At 38.6% G+C, this 18,959-nt stretch overlaps 1 protein-coding gene across 1 annotated transcript in view; it reads right to left on the bottom strand.

Annotated features, from left to right (window-relative positions):
- Positions 1-1,911: 1,911 nt before the first annotated feature.
- Positions 1,912-18,959, bottom strand: part of LOC115619024 (ras GTPase-activating protein 1-like) — a 134,492-nt gene continuing 117,444 nt past the window's right edge. The window contains exons 17-25 of the mRNA XM_030511040.1: positions 18,739-18,898; positions 18,422-18,564; positions 17,567-17,682; positions 14,163-14,249; positions 10,454-10,521; positions 7,575-7,663; positions 3,855-3,932; positions 2,018-2,152; positions 1,912-1,923 (exon numbers count right to left, since the gene is read on the bottom strand). Of these exons, the coding sequence (XP_030366900.1) occupies positions 1,912-1,923; positions 2,018-2,152; positions 3,855-3,932; positions 7,575-7,663; positions 10,454-10,521; positions 14,163-14,249; positions 17,567-17,682; positions 18,422-18,564; positions 18,739-18,898 (888 nt within the window). The remainder of the gene's footprint in view (positions 1,924-2,017; positions 2,153-3,854; positions 3,933-7,574; positions 7,664-10,453; positions 10,522-14,162; positions 14,250-17,566; positions 17,683-18,421; positions 18,565-18,738; positions 18,899-18,959) is intronic.

Here is an 18,959-nt window from a genome sequence, read left to right as displayed (position 1 = left end):
AAGCAGTTCTGTAATAGCCAACAGCTTCTTAAGAACATGCTGTAGAAAAAAAAAACAACAAAAAACAAACAAAAAACAAACAAAACCCAGTACAACCCTACATTAGCAATTAAAAAAACCCCAAATCCCATCTTGCTTGAGAAGCATCTTCAACATAAACCTACCAGACTTAGGTAGTTTAAAAAATATTTAAACCACCTCCCACCACCCCCCTCCCCACAGCTCAAGTTCCCTAGTCACTAAGACATTACTTCAAAAGGCAACTGTAAACCAGCAGTATGAAATTTATCTGCACCCATGGAGGCTCATTAAGTCTTGCCAACTTAACCTAAGAGTTTCAAAATGAGAGAGTTCTCCTATCTCTTAAAAACAATCTGTAAGCCAAAAATCCATTCTCAGGTATTGTCCCCATGTGAAAGTGCAGAACTGAGCCAAGAAAATGAAAAAGAAGTCCAGTGACAAAAAAAAAAGGTGATAATACAATTCACTTCTGCACAGGCAGGACTACCCTCTTTTAACTTTCTGAAAACCTGGTCGTTAAACTAAACCAAATGCAACTGAATATACACATAAAACAGGTTGAGAAATTGTATTGCTAATGCACTGTCAGGAGTTAAATTATTTTTCCATTGTAGTAAAATTGTGTTCAGCTACAATAGCGTGATCCTGAACCATTAGGGCACTTACAGGAGGAAAAGGGGGAAAAAAAAATCAAGAGTTTTCTTTATGGAAACCAAGATAAGCAGTAATTGTAAGTGAATTATGAACTTGAACATGACTGATTTTTTTTCCCTTATACCACACTGAAGAGATAAATTGTAGTTATTTAAAATGGATTAGTTTTGAACTGCTATAATGAAGCATTCTCTCTTTTTTAATTCCTTGAGCTTCCTTCTGCAAAAGATGATTAACTACAAATATATTTTCACCTTTTGCAAAATCACCATATGAGTTTCCAGTAATCCCCTTATTTAATAAAACATTACTGCTGAGAAATGCATTATTTGAGTAACATTTGCTTCCAGGAGAAAGAAATATAGATTTATCATCTACCTGGGTTTGAATTAAGGCCTTCAGAGTCAGGATATAGGAAGCCCAGTATTTAAACCATGAGAATAATAAATTCTTGTAATTGGATTTCTTATTTTGAAACAAATTAAAAATTATTTTAACTACTTCTTTGAAAATGAGTCATTCAATAAGTAGTTTAAGCTGATACTGATAAAATATAAGGAAGACCATCTCTAAACAAAAAAGCTTTCTATAGTACAACTGCCTCTGTCCCCAAATCGTTAGCATTAAAATGGGAAGACTACTTAAATTATCTCCTGCACAGCACAGTATACTAGTCAAGCATGCCAAAACATATTACTGTGCAGTAAGTAGAATTGCCAACTTGAAGTTCATCATAATTAGTAGACCATAGGCAAGTATATTACTTTTGTAGTATTTTGAGATAATGCATGAAGTCGTGAATTTTTTCCTCATAAAATATAAGTTTTCATAAAATCTGTATAGAAATTTAATAGTTGGAACAGAACACTCATTTATAGTGTTTGCTAGAGAAGTTTGCCATGTTTGCTTACAAATGTAATAAATCAGGAAGCAGAAATGAAGTAGTGATAGAAAGCTAAGGAAAGTAAATTTATTTATTTTGTTCTCACTTAGAAGAACTAGATCTTAAAACTAGAGCCTGTCAGGAGACAATAATTGGTGATTATTTTTCTTGTTGTTGTGGTTTTTTTGTTTGCTTTTGGTTTTGTCTTTTTTCACCAAAAAAAAAATAAAAAATCAACCTGACCCCCCAACCCAATGCTTTAAAACACTTTTTTTTTTGATGTTGTATAAATACTTAGTTCATAGTTTTGAGCTTCTTTACCTTTACAACTAGCAACTTCCTGGTGAAATTTATCACTCATACTGCTGGACAGAAAAATTACAAAAGAATCACAATATTAAGCAATAACTCAGGACATGCTATCTGTACCTGTGATTTTTGTTAACCATTGTAGTTTACCTGCATTACACCTCGCTCATTACTGAGTGTCCGAAGTTCATCTGAATGTGCCATACACATCTCATGCAAGGCTGCCAGATATCGAGATAAGTCAGTTCTAGAGTGTTCTGTAGTGTCTGGAAGCTCAGGTACATTCTTTAACAAAAATTATGAGAGCAGACTTAGAATTGTGAGTAGCCAGGCATATGAGAAATTAAAGTACAGTTCTACAGACCCACCAACAGTTTTGATACTGCAATCAAGTACTGCAATGTTTTTCTTCACAATTAAGTCTTCTGTCCATGTTATCTAATACAAATTATATATTTCCTCCTCTCTACAAGCTCCTATTTTATTAAGACATTTTAATTATGGTAACACATTTCACATGGAGAGATTACTAAATATACAGCAATTCCTATTCCTACTAGGAGGGTTCTACTAAAAGGTTTGATGTTACTATGCTACCTTTGAGCTGTCCAAAAAGATGCTGAGAAAAGAAATTCATATTATGTCCTCCCCCTAAATGAGGGGGATCCATCCATTTGGGTTTTTTTATTAATTTAAATCAGACAATGGCAGCAACAAAAATGGACAGCAAAAAACCCCAACCTAAACTATCAAGTCAATAAATCCACTAATAAAAAATGTAATTAAAACAGTAGATTAATCAGTTACTTTTAAACCAAACAGTTTTCTGAGTCCTCATGCATAATCTGCCATTTAAAGAAAAAACTCAGCATATCATAATATGCAGAAGTTACCGTTTAACCAGAAAAAGGTGACATATGGTAATCCATCCGAATGACAGAATCATAGAATAGTTAAGGTTGGAAAGGACCTTAAGATCATCTAGTTCCAACCCCCCTGCCATAGGCAGGGACACCTCACCCTAGAGCATATCACCCAAGGCTCAAAACATAGATTATCGAAATAGTCTGAGATGTCTTCTAGGTCATGTTTAATGAATCAATTCAGGAAGCTAGACACATTTCTTTCATCTTCATTTTTAAAACAAATTCTTGGTTTAAACATATACATAAGCTCCTAACTCTTATTACTGTAGCGATAGGACAAGGGGTAATGGGTTTAAACTTAAACAGGGGAAGTTCAGGTTAGATATAAGGAAGTTCTTTACTGTGAGGGTGGTGAGGCACTGGAACAGGTTGCCCAAAGAACTGGTAAATGCTCCATCCCTGGAAGGCCAGGTTGGACAGAGCCTTGGGCGACATGGTCCAGTGTGAGGCGTCCCTGCCTATGGCAGGGGGGTTGGAACTAGATAATCTTTAAGATTATCTTAAAGGACCTTAGGTCCTTTCCAACACTAACCATTCTATGATTCTATGATTCTACAATTCTATGATTATAGCTATCATATACAAAACAGTAACAGTTTCAAAGTGAAGTGCAAATATTATTTTATTTTAAACTAAAATATCTAGAATTCATGCAGTGAGACATTTGGTAATGTATATCTGAAAATGAACATCAGTCTCAGTTCAAAACCATATGACAAATTACACATAATAATTTTGTTGTTTAAAATATTTTTTAAAATAATTGCTATTTTTGGACAAAAGCCCTAATCCTTTAGGAGAAGCTCAAATAGATCTCATGTCTAAAGCAGTGCTAAATGAATAAAATATTTCCAACTTGACATTTGATTGGTTTTAATTCTGTGCGACAGGCCAGCAATCTGCAGTTCCTAAACATGCATAAGAAAAATTTTTCAGTAACAAGCATTCAAAATTCTGTGGAAGCTGATGTATTTTTGAGCTAGTTAACAAGAACTATAAAGAATTTTAATTTACAGTGTTGATATACAACTTCCAATATTTTTTTCTTTTAAACCACTTACCCCAAGCTCATCTAAGAACATGATCATGCGATGTTTGTTACTCTTGATGAATGGATTTACTCCCTCCATATATGGCTCCTAGTAATTTTAAGAAGTATTTATTAGAACAAATCAATACCAATTTAATAGTCATACCTGGAGTTGAACACATTGTAATCAGAGACAAATGACAGTGCAAAACACAAATGTGTCATCTGGAGTGATTTTATTTTTTCAAGTGAATTTATAATGACTGGTGTGCAACCAGTCAAAAGATTACACTTATTTGTATTCCAGAGGGATTCTGAAATTGTTTATATATGCATTATGACAGGAAATTTTACATTTCTGAACTATTGAAGATGGACCCAGACAGACCTCAATAGGCTTGATAGGTGGGCTGGTGCAAACATCATGAAGGACATTCAACAAGGCCAAGTGCACCTGGGTCCTGCACCTGGGTCAGGGCAATACCAAGCACAAATACAGGCTGGGTGGAGAATGGGTTGGGAGCAGTTCTGAGGAGAAGGATTTAGAGGGTGTTGGTTGATGAGAAGCTTAATATGAGATAGGGGTAATATGTGTTTGCAGCTCAGAAAGTCAACTGTATGCTGGACTGCATCAGAAGGACCATGACCAGCAGGCTGAGGGAGTGGATTCTCCTGCTCTGCTCTTGTGAGACTCCAGCTCTGGGACCCCCAACACAAGAGGTATGTGGACCTGCTTGAGTGAGTTCAGAGGAGGTTCATGAAGATGATCTGAGGGCTGGAGCACCTTTCCTATGAAGACAGGCTGAGAGAGTTGGGCTTGTTCAGACTGGAGAAAAGAAGGTTCCAGGGAGACCTAGCAGTCTTTTAATACCTAAAGGGGGCTTACAAGAAAGCTGGAGAGGGACTTTTTACAAGGGTGTGTAGTGATAGGACAAGGGTTAATGGCTTTAAGTTGAAAGAAGGAAGTTTTAAATTAGGTATTAGGAAAAAATTCTTCACTATGAGGGTGGTGAGGCACTGACACAGGTTGCCCAGAGAAGTTGTAGCTGCACCATCCCTGGCAGTGTTCAAGGCCAGGTTGGAAAGGGCTTTGAGCAACCTGGTCTAGTGGAAGGTGTCCCTGCTCATGGCAGAGTGGTTGGAACTAGATGATTCTTAAGGTTTTTTCCAACCCTAACCATGCTACGATTCTATGACTTCTTTTTTCATTGCAGCTATATAATGGAGAAAGCACTTTCAGAGGTAACATCAGGACACAAGTGCCCTCCTTGTTCTTTTGTTAATGCTTACATTCCAAGTTGTGAGTGTCAGACAAATGGTTTTATAATGGCAGCCTGAACTCACTTTTGTTATGCTTAAGTCATCAGATTTTTATTGTTCAATCGTGTTGTGAATTGGGCACCAGAACAGACCGATTGTTGCTGGCATTCTTTTAGTGATGTAATAGAAACTTTATTAACAGCTGAGGTTTTTTAGTGCAACTTGTAAAACTGACTTACAATATTATGTCAAGCAATATGAAAATGAGTACAAATAAAAGGGCTGTTTCAAAATGCTGTATCAACAGAAAACACTAGTCTAAGGAATAAGTATAGGAAAAGTGTGTGTGTATGCTGGGAGCCAGAGGTTGGTAGTTATTCATTTGTTTCAGAATTAAAATACTCTATATCTGGGCTGGAAGTCTAATCCTAATTGGTCTTGATTCGAAAGTGATTTATTACATATAGTATATAAAAGAACATGGATCTGGAATGTATTTCAAGGTTCTGTACAGAGACATGCCAATATTACTGAAAGATGTCTCCCTATTTTGACATCAAATAATCAGTGGAAATGCAAAAAGGCTCCCATCATCTCCTTAAGGCAGACTATCCATCCTTGAATGGATTCTTTCTAATCACAGATTTCTACTCTAGCATTTCTCAGTTGTCTTTTTGATATGGATATTCCTAAAGAAAATTTACCCATTTTACCATCATATAGATGTTTTCTTTGTGGAGGGATGGCTGCCTGTCTGCCTGTCTCTCCTCTCACCCTTTTCCAACTCCAACATTCATCTAGCTGACCAAGGGAAGCCAGTAGATGCAGTGTTTTTGGATTTTAGCAAAGCTTTTGATACTGTCGTTCACAGTATCCTTCTGCATAAAATGTCCAGCTCATAGCTACACAAGTCCATAATATGTTGGGTAAGCAATTGGCCAATGGGTTGGGCTCAAAGGGTTATAGTAAATGGGGTTACATTAGGCTGGTGACCAGTCACCAGTGGGGTTCCCAAGGGCTCAACTTTAGGGCTGGTGCTCTTTAATGCTTTTATAAATGATCTGGATGCAGGAATCGGATGTACATTAAGTAAAAGTTTGACGATAATACTAAACTAGGAAGAGCTGTGCACTCCCTCAAGGGTAGAGGCCTTGCAGAGAGATCTGGATAGACTAGAGAGCTGGGCAATCACCAACTGTATAAAATTTAGCAAGAGCAAGTGCCAGATTCTCCCCCTGGAATCGAGTAATCCTAGTTATACATACAAATTGGGAAACAAAGAGGCTGGAGAGCAGCCCTGCAGAAAGAGATCTGGGGGTCTGGGTTGATGGCAAGTTGAATATGAGTCAACAGTGTGCTCTGGCAGCCAAAAAGGCCAACTGTGTCCTGGGGTGCAACAAGCACAGCATATCTAGCCAGTTGAGGGAGGTGATCGTCCCACTCTACACTGCACTGGTGTGGCTCCAACTTGAGTACTGTGTGCAGTTTTGGGTGCCTCAATATAAGGAGGATATCAAACTATAAGAGTGTGTCCAGAGGAGGGCAACCAACATGGTGAAAGACCTCAAGGGCAAGACTCAGGAGGAATGGCTGAGGTCACCTGGTTTGTTCAGCTTGCAGAAGAGAAGGATGAGGGGTGACCTCATCGCAGTCTACAACTTCCTCAAGAGGGGCAGTGGAGGGGGAGGTGCAGATCTCTCTCTGGTGACCAGTGATAGGATATGAGGAAATGGAATGAAGCTGCATCAGAGGAAGTTCAGATTGGACATTAGGAAAAGGTTCTTCACTGAGGGTGGTTGGTCACTGGAACAGGGTCCCCAGGGAAGTGGTTGTGGCACCAAGTCTTTCAATGTTCAAGGAGTTTCTGGACGACACTCTTAGTTATATGATTTAGTTTTAGATAGTCCTCCGAGGAGCAAGGTGTTGGACTTAATGATCCTTATGGGACCCTTCCAACTTGAGATATTCTATGAATACTAGAGTATGACTGCTACCCTTTTGGACAGACAGAAAAAACAGTCCACATACTTCCACTGTTGTCTTTGAAACAAATGCCTAAGTTTATCTGTTCTTATAGCATGAAAATATGGCTGCATCACTCTTTATAATACCTGCTAGTATGGTCATTGGTTCATCAATTATTTTAACAGGTCACTGCTGTTGTTCATACTACCAGATTCAAAATCTTCATGGTATGTACCAAATCATTCACATAAGTTTCTAGATGACCCATTCTCAAATGATTGACTCCTCTTTCCAATTCAGCCAGACTTTATGCTACTGTTCTGGATTAAATCAATACCCTGTTGAGCTCCAACTGAAGAGGATAGAAGAAACTGCAGGAACAAGGCCTCCTTGCTGATAAGACACCCAGGTCACACATCAGGATTTGCATAAGAAATAGCAACAGATTTTTGTCTGTATTAAACAGGAACATTGACATTTATTGGAAATGCAGTTCTAGACTGTTCTGTGTAAAAATTATATTCACCTTGGCTCCAAATTCAACCAGATTTGCTAAATTCTGCACAGACTTGGCAACGAGCGTCAGTGTTCTTGCAGCAGTAGGGGAAGGAGAATCTGATAGGAATACAAAGTAAAGTAGAGAGTTACTGGCTTAACATGAAAGTTAAGCTCTTCTACAATTTGTTATTTATCATGGAATTAAATACTTTGAATGCTGTAACAGAACTGCATGTGGAAAATATGATAAGTAAACTTTTGTTGGTTTAGTAATTATGTCCACAAAAATATTAATAAGCATATCTGACTTTATGTACTATTCACTTATAGAACAAAGTAAGCAAAGTAAGCAAACTAAAGTGTTCCTCAGAAGCCTAAGGTTAACAAACGTTTTATGAATTAAAAGTGAAAAGCCTTTTCACAAAAATCAAATGGCTCTCTTAAAAGGAAGATTTGTTGTTAGAATCTAATAAAATAATTTTTATCCTTTTCCTTACTTGCATATACTCATATTTGCATATAAGTAGGTCCTGCATTGTTATGCAAATTATACCATAAATTATGAGTACCAGGAAAATAGATTAAACATTACATGCAATCGTGGCTTGTACTTCCATGAAAGTATAGGTATTTACTGCACAAATCAAATGCTAGAAACTCCTGGTACAATCACTTGTTGAAAAAGTTGTTTCAACTAAGAGATTAGTGTCCAGCATAGGGGTTTTTGGTTTGTTTTTAAATAATTATAGTAAAATCTGGCTTTCCACTTGCAGGCCATTTAAGTGTTCCAAAATTGACATGGTTATTATATAAACTCTAAATTTCACAGTGCTTCATGAGAATGCTGTCTATCTGTATGTTTTGATCTTCTGTCTTTCTGCCCCCTTTCCCACTCAGCATTGCAATTAATTAAAAAATAGGTTCCAACTTTTTAGGCATAGCTGGAGCTTAGACTGAGGCACTAATCATACATATAATGTCAGTTGTTCATAGCATCTAGTGCTTAGTACTATACATCCCTTTGAAGAAGCAATGCTGAAAACATTATTAGTCTTAGAATTCGGAAGTTCAGGTGAAGTGAACTGATGTAAAGAAATGTATTCTTTTAAAAAAATCAACTAAGAAGGTTGAAATAAAGGACTTCTTTTTCAGTAAAGATTTTTGAGAACAGTCATTGAGGTGACAGGATAGGCTCATTGCTGCTGAAATTGAAGTCTATCTATCTCCACACCCAGCCTTCAGAATATTTCCCCTCCCCACCCCATTACAGCAAGGAAGCATGTTAAAAGCTTTGCTCCAAAAGAAAGAGGGCCCCCTTCCTTTTCTTTTTTATTTTAACAGCTCTAACAGACTTATATAAAGTCCATAAATTTACCTTAGCAAAAGTGAAGAATATTATCTGAACTTCTAAACAGGACTAGCACTTATAGACAAGCGTAAAAGGGATTACAGAAATTTATGGATAACAACTCCATTTACAGCTAAAGATACAGTGGTCTCAGTGCAGTCCTCAAGTTAGAAAATATGTAACTCATAAATCTGAAGATGATAAAAATACTAAAGGATCACCATATATGGGACCAGGTTCTAAAATGCTTTCCCCAAAGAGTGTATGAAAATTATTAAAAGAATTTTTTTGACTGACTCAGGCCTTCTCATTTAGTATAGCTTAAAGAGAGAGGACAGAAAACTTATGTTGTTTGAAAAGCTGCCTATAAAGGCAAAAATGGAAAAGATTTTCCCCCAAGGAGTTTCTGATACAAGTGATTTTGGATTTCTTCCTATTTCCAAACCAACATTTTGCAGGTAAAATTGAGAAAGTGTTAGGGATGGAAGGAGGAACAACAATGGCTAGTGCAAACCAAATGCCCTCTAGGTTGGGATGATCTTTGCCACAAAAAAAAAAAAGGGGGGGGGGGGAGAAAAGAAAAAAGGAAGGGGAAGAGTGTGAGGAGTCCTGCCCCTAAGGAGGAAGGAGTGGCAGAGACAATGTGTGATGAACTAACTGCAACCCCCATTCCCTGTCCCCCCCACGCTGCTTGGGAAGGAGAGGAAGTAGAAAAAATTGGAAGTGAAGTTGAGCCCGAAAAGAAGGGAGGGGTGAGGGGAAGGTGTTTTTAAGATTTACTTTTTATTTCTCATTACCCTACTCTGATTTGATTTGCAATAAATTAAACTAATTTCCCCAAATTTAGTCTGTTTTGTCTGTGACAGTAATTGGTGAGCAATTTCTTCCTGTCCTTACCTTGACCTGAAATCCCATCAACACAGCCTTATGTCTAGCACAACAGTAACACAGATACTAGTCATTGCATCTGTAAGACCTCAGCTATATCTGTAAGTTAAAATGCTCAGGAACATTTCTAGGTGCTTAAGCCAACTGCCATGGAATAATCCATGCCCTCACTGTTAAAGCTTCACAACAAAGCCCCACATCAACTGTGTCAGTTGTAGTCCCTGATGCATGCCAACACCCAATCACACCTAAGAACTGTTTAGGGGAATGCTATCTGATATCAGCCTGAATCGTGCTACAGATCAGTATAGCAATTTCACAATCCTGTACTACCAAACAGGAATAGTCCCTGTCACTGTTTTATTTGCTGATAGAGATTCACTCTACAAAGAGAGCATCAAAACCAAGGGTAACACTTTTGTACTGGGCCTGGCTAGGATAGAGTTAATTTTCTTCATAGCAGCTCATATGGTGCTGTTTTAGATTTTTGACCAAAACAGTACTGATAACACACTAATCTTATAGCTTAGGGAGAAAGTTAATCAGTTGATATGGATAATGTGACTTTGGACATAGTGTTTAAAAGACTTCATATTTTGCTAAATTAGGCACTAAAGTAAGTTCATGTCTATTACTACATACAGTATGAATTCAGTCTGAAGCATAGTCACCTGAGATTATATTAAACATCCTTGGGTTCAGGATAGCAGGACAAATCAGTCGAAGAAAAACAAAGCCACTGAAATGAAAAAAAAATGTTTTGTTCAATAATAAAGTTAAAGAATTAATGTAGTCTTTAAGCATTTAAGTCAGTGTGGAAATCTTTGTGAGATAGATAACAACCAACCAGCCTGTGTTCTTTGAATGTTTGTTAATTAAGAATGTCTTCTTATGATTTTGACTATGATAAAAACAGAAAAAAACCCAACCCAGGCATATTGATTTCCCAATTAAGGTGAACCTCTGAAACTACCTGGGAAAAGCTTAACTGTAAAGCCATACTGAAGCCTGTAGTCTAAGACCACACTAGCTTTAAAAATGGGGAGCACTTAATCTCCTGCCTCCTACAAGTGTTCCACTGCCTACTACAGCAAATAATTCATCCCACAGCCACTTGCTTCCCCAAGCCAACATAAGGAGAGAAAGAGTGCACAGTCAGAATGGAACCTCTCTTAGCCTTAGTTCAGCTTGGACTGATACATATTCTGATAACAGAACACTATTATCCTAGAAGAATAATACTAGATCAGCTATTTTCCTCACAGAAGTAATTGCTGTCACCCAGACAGTCTGCACTCAGTTTGACTGCAGAACCAGGAACTTATTAAACAGAAACCCAAAATAGCCTTCAGTTTAGCATGAGAAAAATCTAACTTTCTGTTGACAGCTGAAGTAAAAAAGTATCCATCTGAGGTTAACCATAATTCTGGAAGACTGCTACAAAATGAAGTCACATATGGACCAACTAAAGCAATTTAACTCACCTCTCATTTTGTTCAGAGTGTGTGGACACTACCAGCAGACTGTCTTTTCAGTACTGCAATACCAAAGCCTGACCACTTACTTACAAAAGTGGACCTTGCATTACTTTGCTTGTTAAGTATACAGTGACATTATTGTCCATTATTAATTGGAAGTGACACATGTAGCAGTAAGGTTAATACACCTTTCATGTATCCAAACTCTTGATTTCCAATATATACTGTTATAGAAGTTTCCTATTTCTCCAAGAACCATGGATTATGGGCTGACAAAACACTCCTCGCCCAATGTGAAATAAAAATATTTTTTGAGATGAACTTAAAGCTATGAGGAAGTAAATAATTTTGAAGTCATGGCACATATATCAGTTTCTCTTGTAGACAGCCTGAAGTTGAAGACAACTGGGGTATGAACCTAAGATGGACCTTGCAGATACAGAAGAGTTGGTGATTCTTACACTGGCCAAACTGTCTAAAATAAGAATGAGTCAATACCTATGCATGGATTTTTACAACCAGACAGAAATGGCAGCAATTTCAGAATGATATAGAAGGGAAGCTACCCAGACAACTTAAAAACTATCCACTTGTCTTTGAATATGTAATCATTCTTGGACCAAAACTAGTGCAATAAAAGATAATATTCTTCACTGTAGGCTGCAAAACCCCCTGTATTCTAGAGACAAATCACAAGTATCCACTTATGAAGGCTAAGATGATGAAAGGGACCAATATTTATAGTATCCAGCAGAGACCCCAGGAAAATTGTGAATGTCAGCTGTATTCACTTAAGGAAAGCCACATGGCTCTCTCGAGATGGGGACGAACAGAAAGAGACATGGTATTTGCTTCTAAGTTCTACACACTTGTAATAGGCTAGCCCCAACACCTCTGATAAGAGCAGCCTCAATTTGAAGGCAAAACCCCTGCAGAACATGGCTGGAATTTTATTAAAGATATTTCTTCAAGAAAATCTTGAGTCACTATTGTTACAAACACTAAATGACAGGGAAATAAGCATGGAAGGTACTGTACTAATTAACATTTACTGAAACTGAGGGAGAAAGAGCATCCATGTCTTCATTTCTGTCTCCAGCCAAAGTGATAAACAAAAGCCAATGAGAAATCATCTGGAAGACACTGCTCAATGGGAGATTAACCTCAGCAAATCATATCCGTGCCAGATACCAGTCTACCAGCAAGCTAGGCTTGGAAAAAACAGGTAAAGCAAATGTAGGAGAGATGTGGCTTTGATACCCTTAAACCCCCAGTATCATTTAGAACAACAGTGTGAGGACCTGATTTTTGTCAAAGATTTTTTTTTTACCTGCACTGGCAACTGATAGTGTTAAAGGAAGAACTATTTATTCAATTGATTTTTGAATGCAGACTGGAGCTTTTGTATTCAGTGCCAGTCTAGAGGAGACAGGTTCAGTAGCCTGCAACATTTTTACAGAGGCTCTGGAATGTTTCAACATGATTGGGCCGGAGCAGAGAAATTAAACAAATCTGGGACAGCATAGATGTACATATTTTCAGAAATGAACACTGTGTTGATTCTGAGTGATCAGCACTGGGAATCTTCACTAATGCAGAGAACTATATAATCCAATGCAGACAGTACCTCACTGAAATCTAATGACAGTCCAATCACCTTTCTGAGAAGGTATTAGTTTCCTTAACATGTTATGTCTGCATTTTAAAGGACATTCATCTTAGCATGTGTAAGATTTTTCTAATAATTAACACATATGTCATGATTTAAGCCCAGTCGGTAGCTCAAAACCACTCAAAACTGGGGGGAGCGAGTGAGTGGCTGCGTGGTTTTGAGTTACTGGCTGGGCTTAAACCATGACAGTTCTTTTCGGCGCCCAACGTGGGGCCCTAAGGGTTGAGATAACAACAGATCTGAGCAGAGTGTGTCTAATTGTATTTGTGATAAGCATTCATTGTTTTGGATTAATAGTCACTCGTCATAATGTTGATTTATTTGCTCTCAGAGTTGTTGTGCTTGGTCTCAGAGTTTCAGCATGTCATACCTTACTTGCAGCCAGCATTTGCTGTTTTAGTGTTTATCAGCTGGGGGGAGTTACCCAGAAGGCCCAGATTGCTGCTTGGGTGGGGCTGGGTATTGGTCGGTGGGTGGTAAGCAACTGTATTGTTCATCACATGTGTTTATTGTTTTCTTTTCCCCTTTTAGTTTTATATTCTCTCCCCTTGTTATTTCCCTTATCATGATTATTATTGGTGGTGGTAGTAGTAGTTTTGTATTATACCTTAGTTACTGGACTGTTCTTATCACAACCCGTGGGATTTACATTCTTTCGATTCTCCTCCCCATTTCTCTGGGAGTGTGTGTGTGGGGGAGTGGTGGAAAGGGGGGGAGTGAGCGAGCAGCTGCGTGGTTCTGAGTTACCGGCTGGGCTTAAACCACGACAACATACTACAAAGGAGTCCCTGGATAAGGAATGGTCCTCCCAGATGGCATGACAGGAACATTCTCTTCAGAGGTCACTGCTCTCCAGAGGTATCACAAAGGTTAACTATCACTTTGAGAGAACTTTTTCCCAAGATGAAAAAGGAAATGAATATTTTAGATTAGTTTGTAAAACTTAAAAAAATGCAAGTAAATTCAAAGTTAAAGCTATTAAGTATTGCTATACTGGCCTCTATAATACACCTCTAGCAAGGCTTCAACAGCATGACTAAGAATCTAGCAAGCTCTCAATCCTTAATTGGGATATCATGCCACAGTACCATAATAATGTTACATATTGTAAGCTATATAAGGTACTATAAAGTTTTGGCACTAAAAGAAAAAAATAGATAAGGACACTGAAGTATGACAGTAATAAGACGTTAAAAGATTATTTTCAGCATAAAGTGACAAGTAACTTACCTAACAACTCTTGTTCTCATTGTGGTATTAGCTGGCCACTTGCTTTGAACAGACTTTTGCAAGCATCCATAAATATATCTCAGTGTCCTGTAAAAATAATAGCTAATTAATCATTTTATTAAAAACCTTAATTGAATAAAAAAAGCTGGTCAGAAAGGATCTAGTCCAACCTCCTGCTTAATGCAGAACTATTATCAATGCTAAAATTATGATTCAGACATAATCTTTAAATTATTTTAAAATCTGCTATGACAGTCCATTTACCAATGGCAAAGAAAGTCCTCGACTAATACACTATTCTATTTGTGCAGGTAAAATTCTGATAATTCACATGTGCATTAAATGCTTTATGATTCTTTTTTTCCTATTTCTTAGGTAGTGTTTCCTTTTAAAAAAAAAAAAAAGATGGTTTGGTGGCTTCCCCCCCCCCCCCCCTTTTTAACTGAACAAATAACAATTTGTGCATCCATAAATACAGGTTAGGTGTTTAAAAATAGTTAAGCAATAGTCCTCTCCTATCAGAAAATGGGATTACTCTGGTGTATTTCAGAAAATGTTAAGACATGCATCATATACTTAAAAGACTGAAGATTTTAGTGCTAACCTTGCCATCACTGACACAAAAGAATCTTCTGTGTTATTCTGCCATTCTGTGGTGGGTTGACCCCAGCCAGCAGCTAAGCCCCACCCAGTCATCACTTGCTCACTTTCCCTCATCAGGATAGGGGAGAGAATCAGAAGGGTAAAAGTGAGAAAACTCATGGGTTGAGATAAAGACAGTTTCATAGGGAAAGCAAAAGCTGCACACGCAAACAAAGCAAAATAAGGACTTCTTCCCATTGACAGGCATCTCCAGGAAAGTAGGGCTTCATCACGTACAACGGTTACTTGGGAAGATAAACACCATAACTCCAAATGTCCCCTCCCTTCATCCTTCTTTCCCTGCAGTTTTATTGCTGAGCACGACGTCATATCATATGGAATATCCCTTAAGTCAGTTGGGAAAAGAGCTGTCCCAGCTCTGTCCCCTCCCAACTTCTTGCCCACCTCCAGCCTGCTTGCTGGGAGGGGGGGAGGAGAAGAAACAACCCTCAACACTGTGCAAGCACTGTTCAGCCAAAACACGGGTGTATTATCAACACTGTTTTACTCACAAATCTATAAAATACAGCACCATACAGGTTGCTATGAAGAAAATTAACTCCATCCCAACCAAACCCAGTACAAATCTCCACCCCTTATTCCATACCATTTGCATCATGCTTGGGTCCTACACTATCCAGTACATCATCATTAACCATCCCCACCCCCTTCCCATCCTTTAGTATACATACAGATATCATTCCCTTAGTCCATGCCCCCCCCCTCAAAGTGCCCATAAAATGTCCATTGAATTCATTTAATCTGTAACTTGGGCTCCATCTGTTATGGTGGTTACTCAGGACAGAAGAGGTGGTGTGTTGTGTGGAGTCATTAGGCACCAAAGCCAGTTCAGGATGGGTCACTGCTGCACTTGCCCAGCTTCTTGCAAAGCTCATCCACCATTAGCTCCGGTGGTCCCTGTTATAGTACTTCTTATAGCATACAACTCAAATAATCATTTAAACATATCCATTACAATCTTCACCCCTGGTCCTTTTGGACCAGGCTATAGAGTTTAACATTGCAATGAACTCCTCCCTTTGCCCCCTGCTCCAGCATGGATCCTACATGGGCTGCAGTCCCTTTGGGGGTATACCTGCTCTGGTATGGACTTACCTATGACCAGTCACTTCGACTCCAGCTCATACTGGAGTTCCTCCATGTTCAGTACGGCAACACTCAACCGTGACACGATTTCATTCAGGCTACAATAGGCCACTGTTACTCTCCACCCTCCATCAGACTTTTGCAGGCTATATGGAACTATTCAATGGTAACTGAGTCTTGCTGATCACTCCTTGACTCTCCAGTTGATGAATCAGTTCATGGAGGGGAACCAGAGAGTCTTGGTTTGTTGTGATATTACCGCTGGTTCAATGTTATGGTAGCAGTTGACACCTGCTGCTCTTCAACCTACAGCAACCTCACAACAGAAAGGGTCCTGCAAGAGGTTGGGCAAGGTAGACAGCTGTTTAATCCGCATCCATGGCTGCTACAACAAAGGCCCACCTTTTTGGGTTCTTGAAGTACCCTGTCCTGAAATAGTTTATGCCAAGGATACATGGAGCCTCCAGGCCAATCACAATAGGGTGCTTCTGCCACTTGTCCCCTGTAAGGCTCACCACAGCCTTCAACACAGGTAACTGCTGGGATCCCCTTGTCACTCCAGAAATCCAGATGGGTTCTACCCCCTTGGACCCTAATGGCATTAGGGTACACTGTGCACCCATGTCTACCAAAGTCTGATGTGCCAGGGCATCGAATCCACACAGTCCAATAAACCTGGTTGTCCCTTTCCTCTGCCTGGCCAGAGGAAGGATCCCTCTCTTGGTTGGAGCATTCACTACCCAACTCCTGTGACTGCATACCAGAAGTCCCTTCATTAGGATCAGAAGGAGTATCAGTGCATGATGAAGCAGGCTCCTGGCAGGACCTGTGATCCCATGGAGAGAGGAGCCCATGCTGGGGCAGGTTTTCTTCCAGGACCTGTGGCCCTGTGGGGGACCCATGCTGGAGCAGTCTGTTCCCGAAGGACTGCACCCTGTGGAAAGAACCCATGCTGGAGCAGTTTGTGAAGAAGTGCAGCCTGTGGGAAGGACCCACATTGGAGAAGTTTGTGAAGAACAGTCTCCCATGAGAGAGACACACTGGAGCAGGGGAAGAGTGTGAGGAGGAAGGAGCAGCAGTGACAACATGTGATGAACTGACCGCAACCCCCATTTCCTGTCCCACCGCACCACTTGGGGCAGAGAAGAGGTAGAGAAAATTGGGAGTGAAGGTGAGCCCAGGAAGAAGGGAGGGGTGGGGGGAAGGTGTTTTAAGATTTGTTCTTATTTCTCATTACCCTACTCCAATTTAATTGGCAATAAATTAAACTAATTTCCCCAAATTAATTCCCATGAGCCTGCTTTGCTCATGACAGTAATTGGTGAGTGATCTCTCCCTGTCCGTATCTCAACCCACGAGCTTTTCATTATGTTTTCTATCCCCTGTCCAGGTGAGGAGGGGAGTGATAGAGCATCTTTCTTTGGTGGGCACCTGGTATCCAGCCAAGGTCAACCCACTGCATGTGCAAAAAGCACAATTCATTCAAGTGTTGATGTTTCGGGTTTTTTTTTCTCTGTACATATAACAGCTCTAAAGAAATTAGTCTTAAGACTGATTAGTATAAGATAAACCAATAAAAACAATATTTTATGGTGCAATGTAAATCACACAAACAGGAATTTTCAAGTGCAAATTTGAACAGATTGCAAACTTACGGAGGTAGTATCTCTGCAGCCATGAATATTTTCTCCAACAATTCTGAAAGTATACTGAGTAGATGTGCCAAATTAGTGTTTACATCTTCATTTTTTTCTAATTTCGAGGGATTTAACTAAAACCAAAGGGAAGAATACTAAGTTTCTTTTCTTGAATAGAACTACATGTATAATTTTATAATATTACACACTGAATACTATTTCAAAATAAATTAAATCTTCTACTGCTGTACAAATCTCAGAATTGTACAGAAAATACAAATCTGCTTCAAGGGCTAGCCAGGAAACTAATGTGAAAAAGCAATGTTTTTAAGTTCTAGTGCACTATGATTTTAACAGCACAGGCATTTAACACTATCCATAACTGCCCATCTTTTTTTAAGCACATATATTTTCATATCTTTTAATCCAGTCTTCTGAGGACACCCTCCCCCCACCTTTCCATAATTAAGTTCAAATGGAACAGAAGTTAGGAGGGTCATTTTAGAAATAAATATAGGATCTAACACAAGCACTTAAGGTAAGGGAGTTTTAAAATGAAACTAAGTTCAGGCATTGACTTTAGTATATCTGGAGCTTAACACAAGTTATTTAGGGTAGACCATTCAGTAACTGCTACAAAAGAACCTACAATTGCTAAAGAATAAATACATAATTTAAAGAAATTTGAGTTTAAAAATGTATTTAAAAGTGATGCTATGAACATTGTTCAAGCTAACATTTAGAAAAACTCATAATCAGTTCAGTTCTATTATTGAAATTATTTCTGAAGGATTAATAAATGCAAACAATCAGTAGATCATCATTTCAACAAATCAAAATAAAAAAAAAACCACACATATTTCAAGGTATCACCTCACAGGACTGCTTGCTCTCCATTATCTTTAATATACTGTCTTTCAGTGCATGGTGAACAAAACGTGTTGCTGTGGCTTTCATATATTGCTCCATTAGTGTACTTGCTAAAGTGGTAGCACGAAACAAAGTAGTAGCTTCATCTGAAAAAAATAAAGTGAAAAGTCGGGAAAATGAGACAACAAAAAGCAGAGGAAAAAACATGCTGTGTTCATAGTTTGATATATGATGTAATTAAGGAAGGAAACAGAAACAAAGATGTAGGAGCCCTTCCCTTCCCAGAACTTCAGTAAATGTTAGTGTAATTGGAACAGTACCTTCCATGCTTATTTCCCTGTCATTTAGTGTTTGTAACAATAGTGACTCAAGCTTTTCATGAAGAAAAATCTTCAATAAAATGCCAGCCAACAGTGTTCTATCCTGTCCACAAACATGTGATAAGGCATAGACTACATGCATCTCTTTCTGGAGTATAAGCTGAAAGAAAACCGGAATAATGTTCAGAAATGTGTCCTAACATAACAGTCACTACAAATAC

Source organism: Strigops habroptila, chromosome W, assembly GCF_004027225.2.
Source record: "Strigops habroptila isolate Jane chromosome W, bStrHab1.2.pri, whole genome shotgun sequence".
NCBI classification, from domain to species: Eukaryota; Metazoa; Chordata; class Aves; order Psittaciformes; family Psittacidae; genus Strigops; species Strigops habroptila.
The sequence above is the reverse complement of the archived record's forward strand: the minus strand, read 5'-3'. Positions and strand labels throughout refer to the sequence as shown.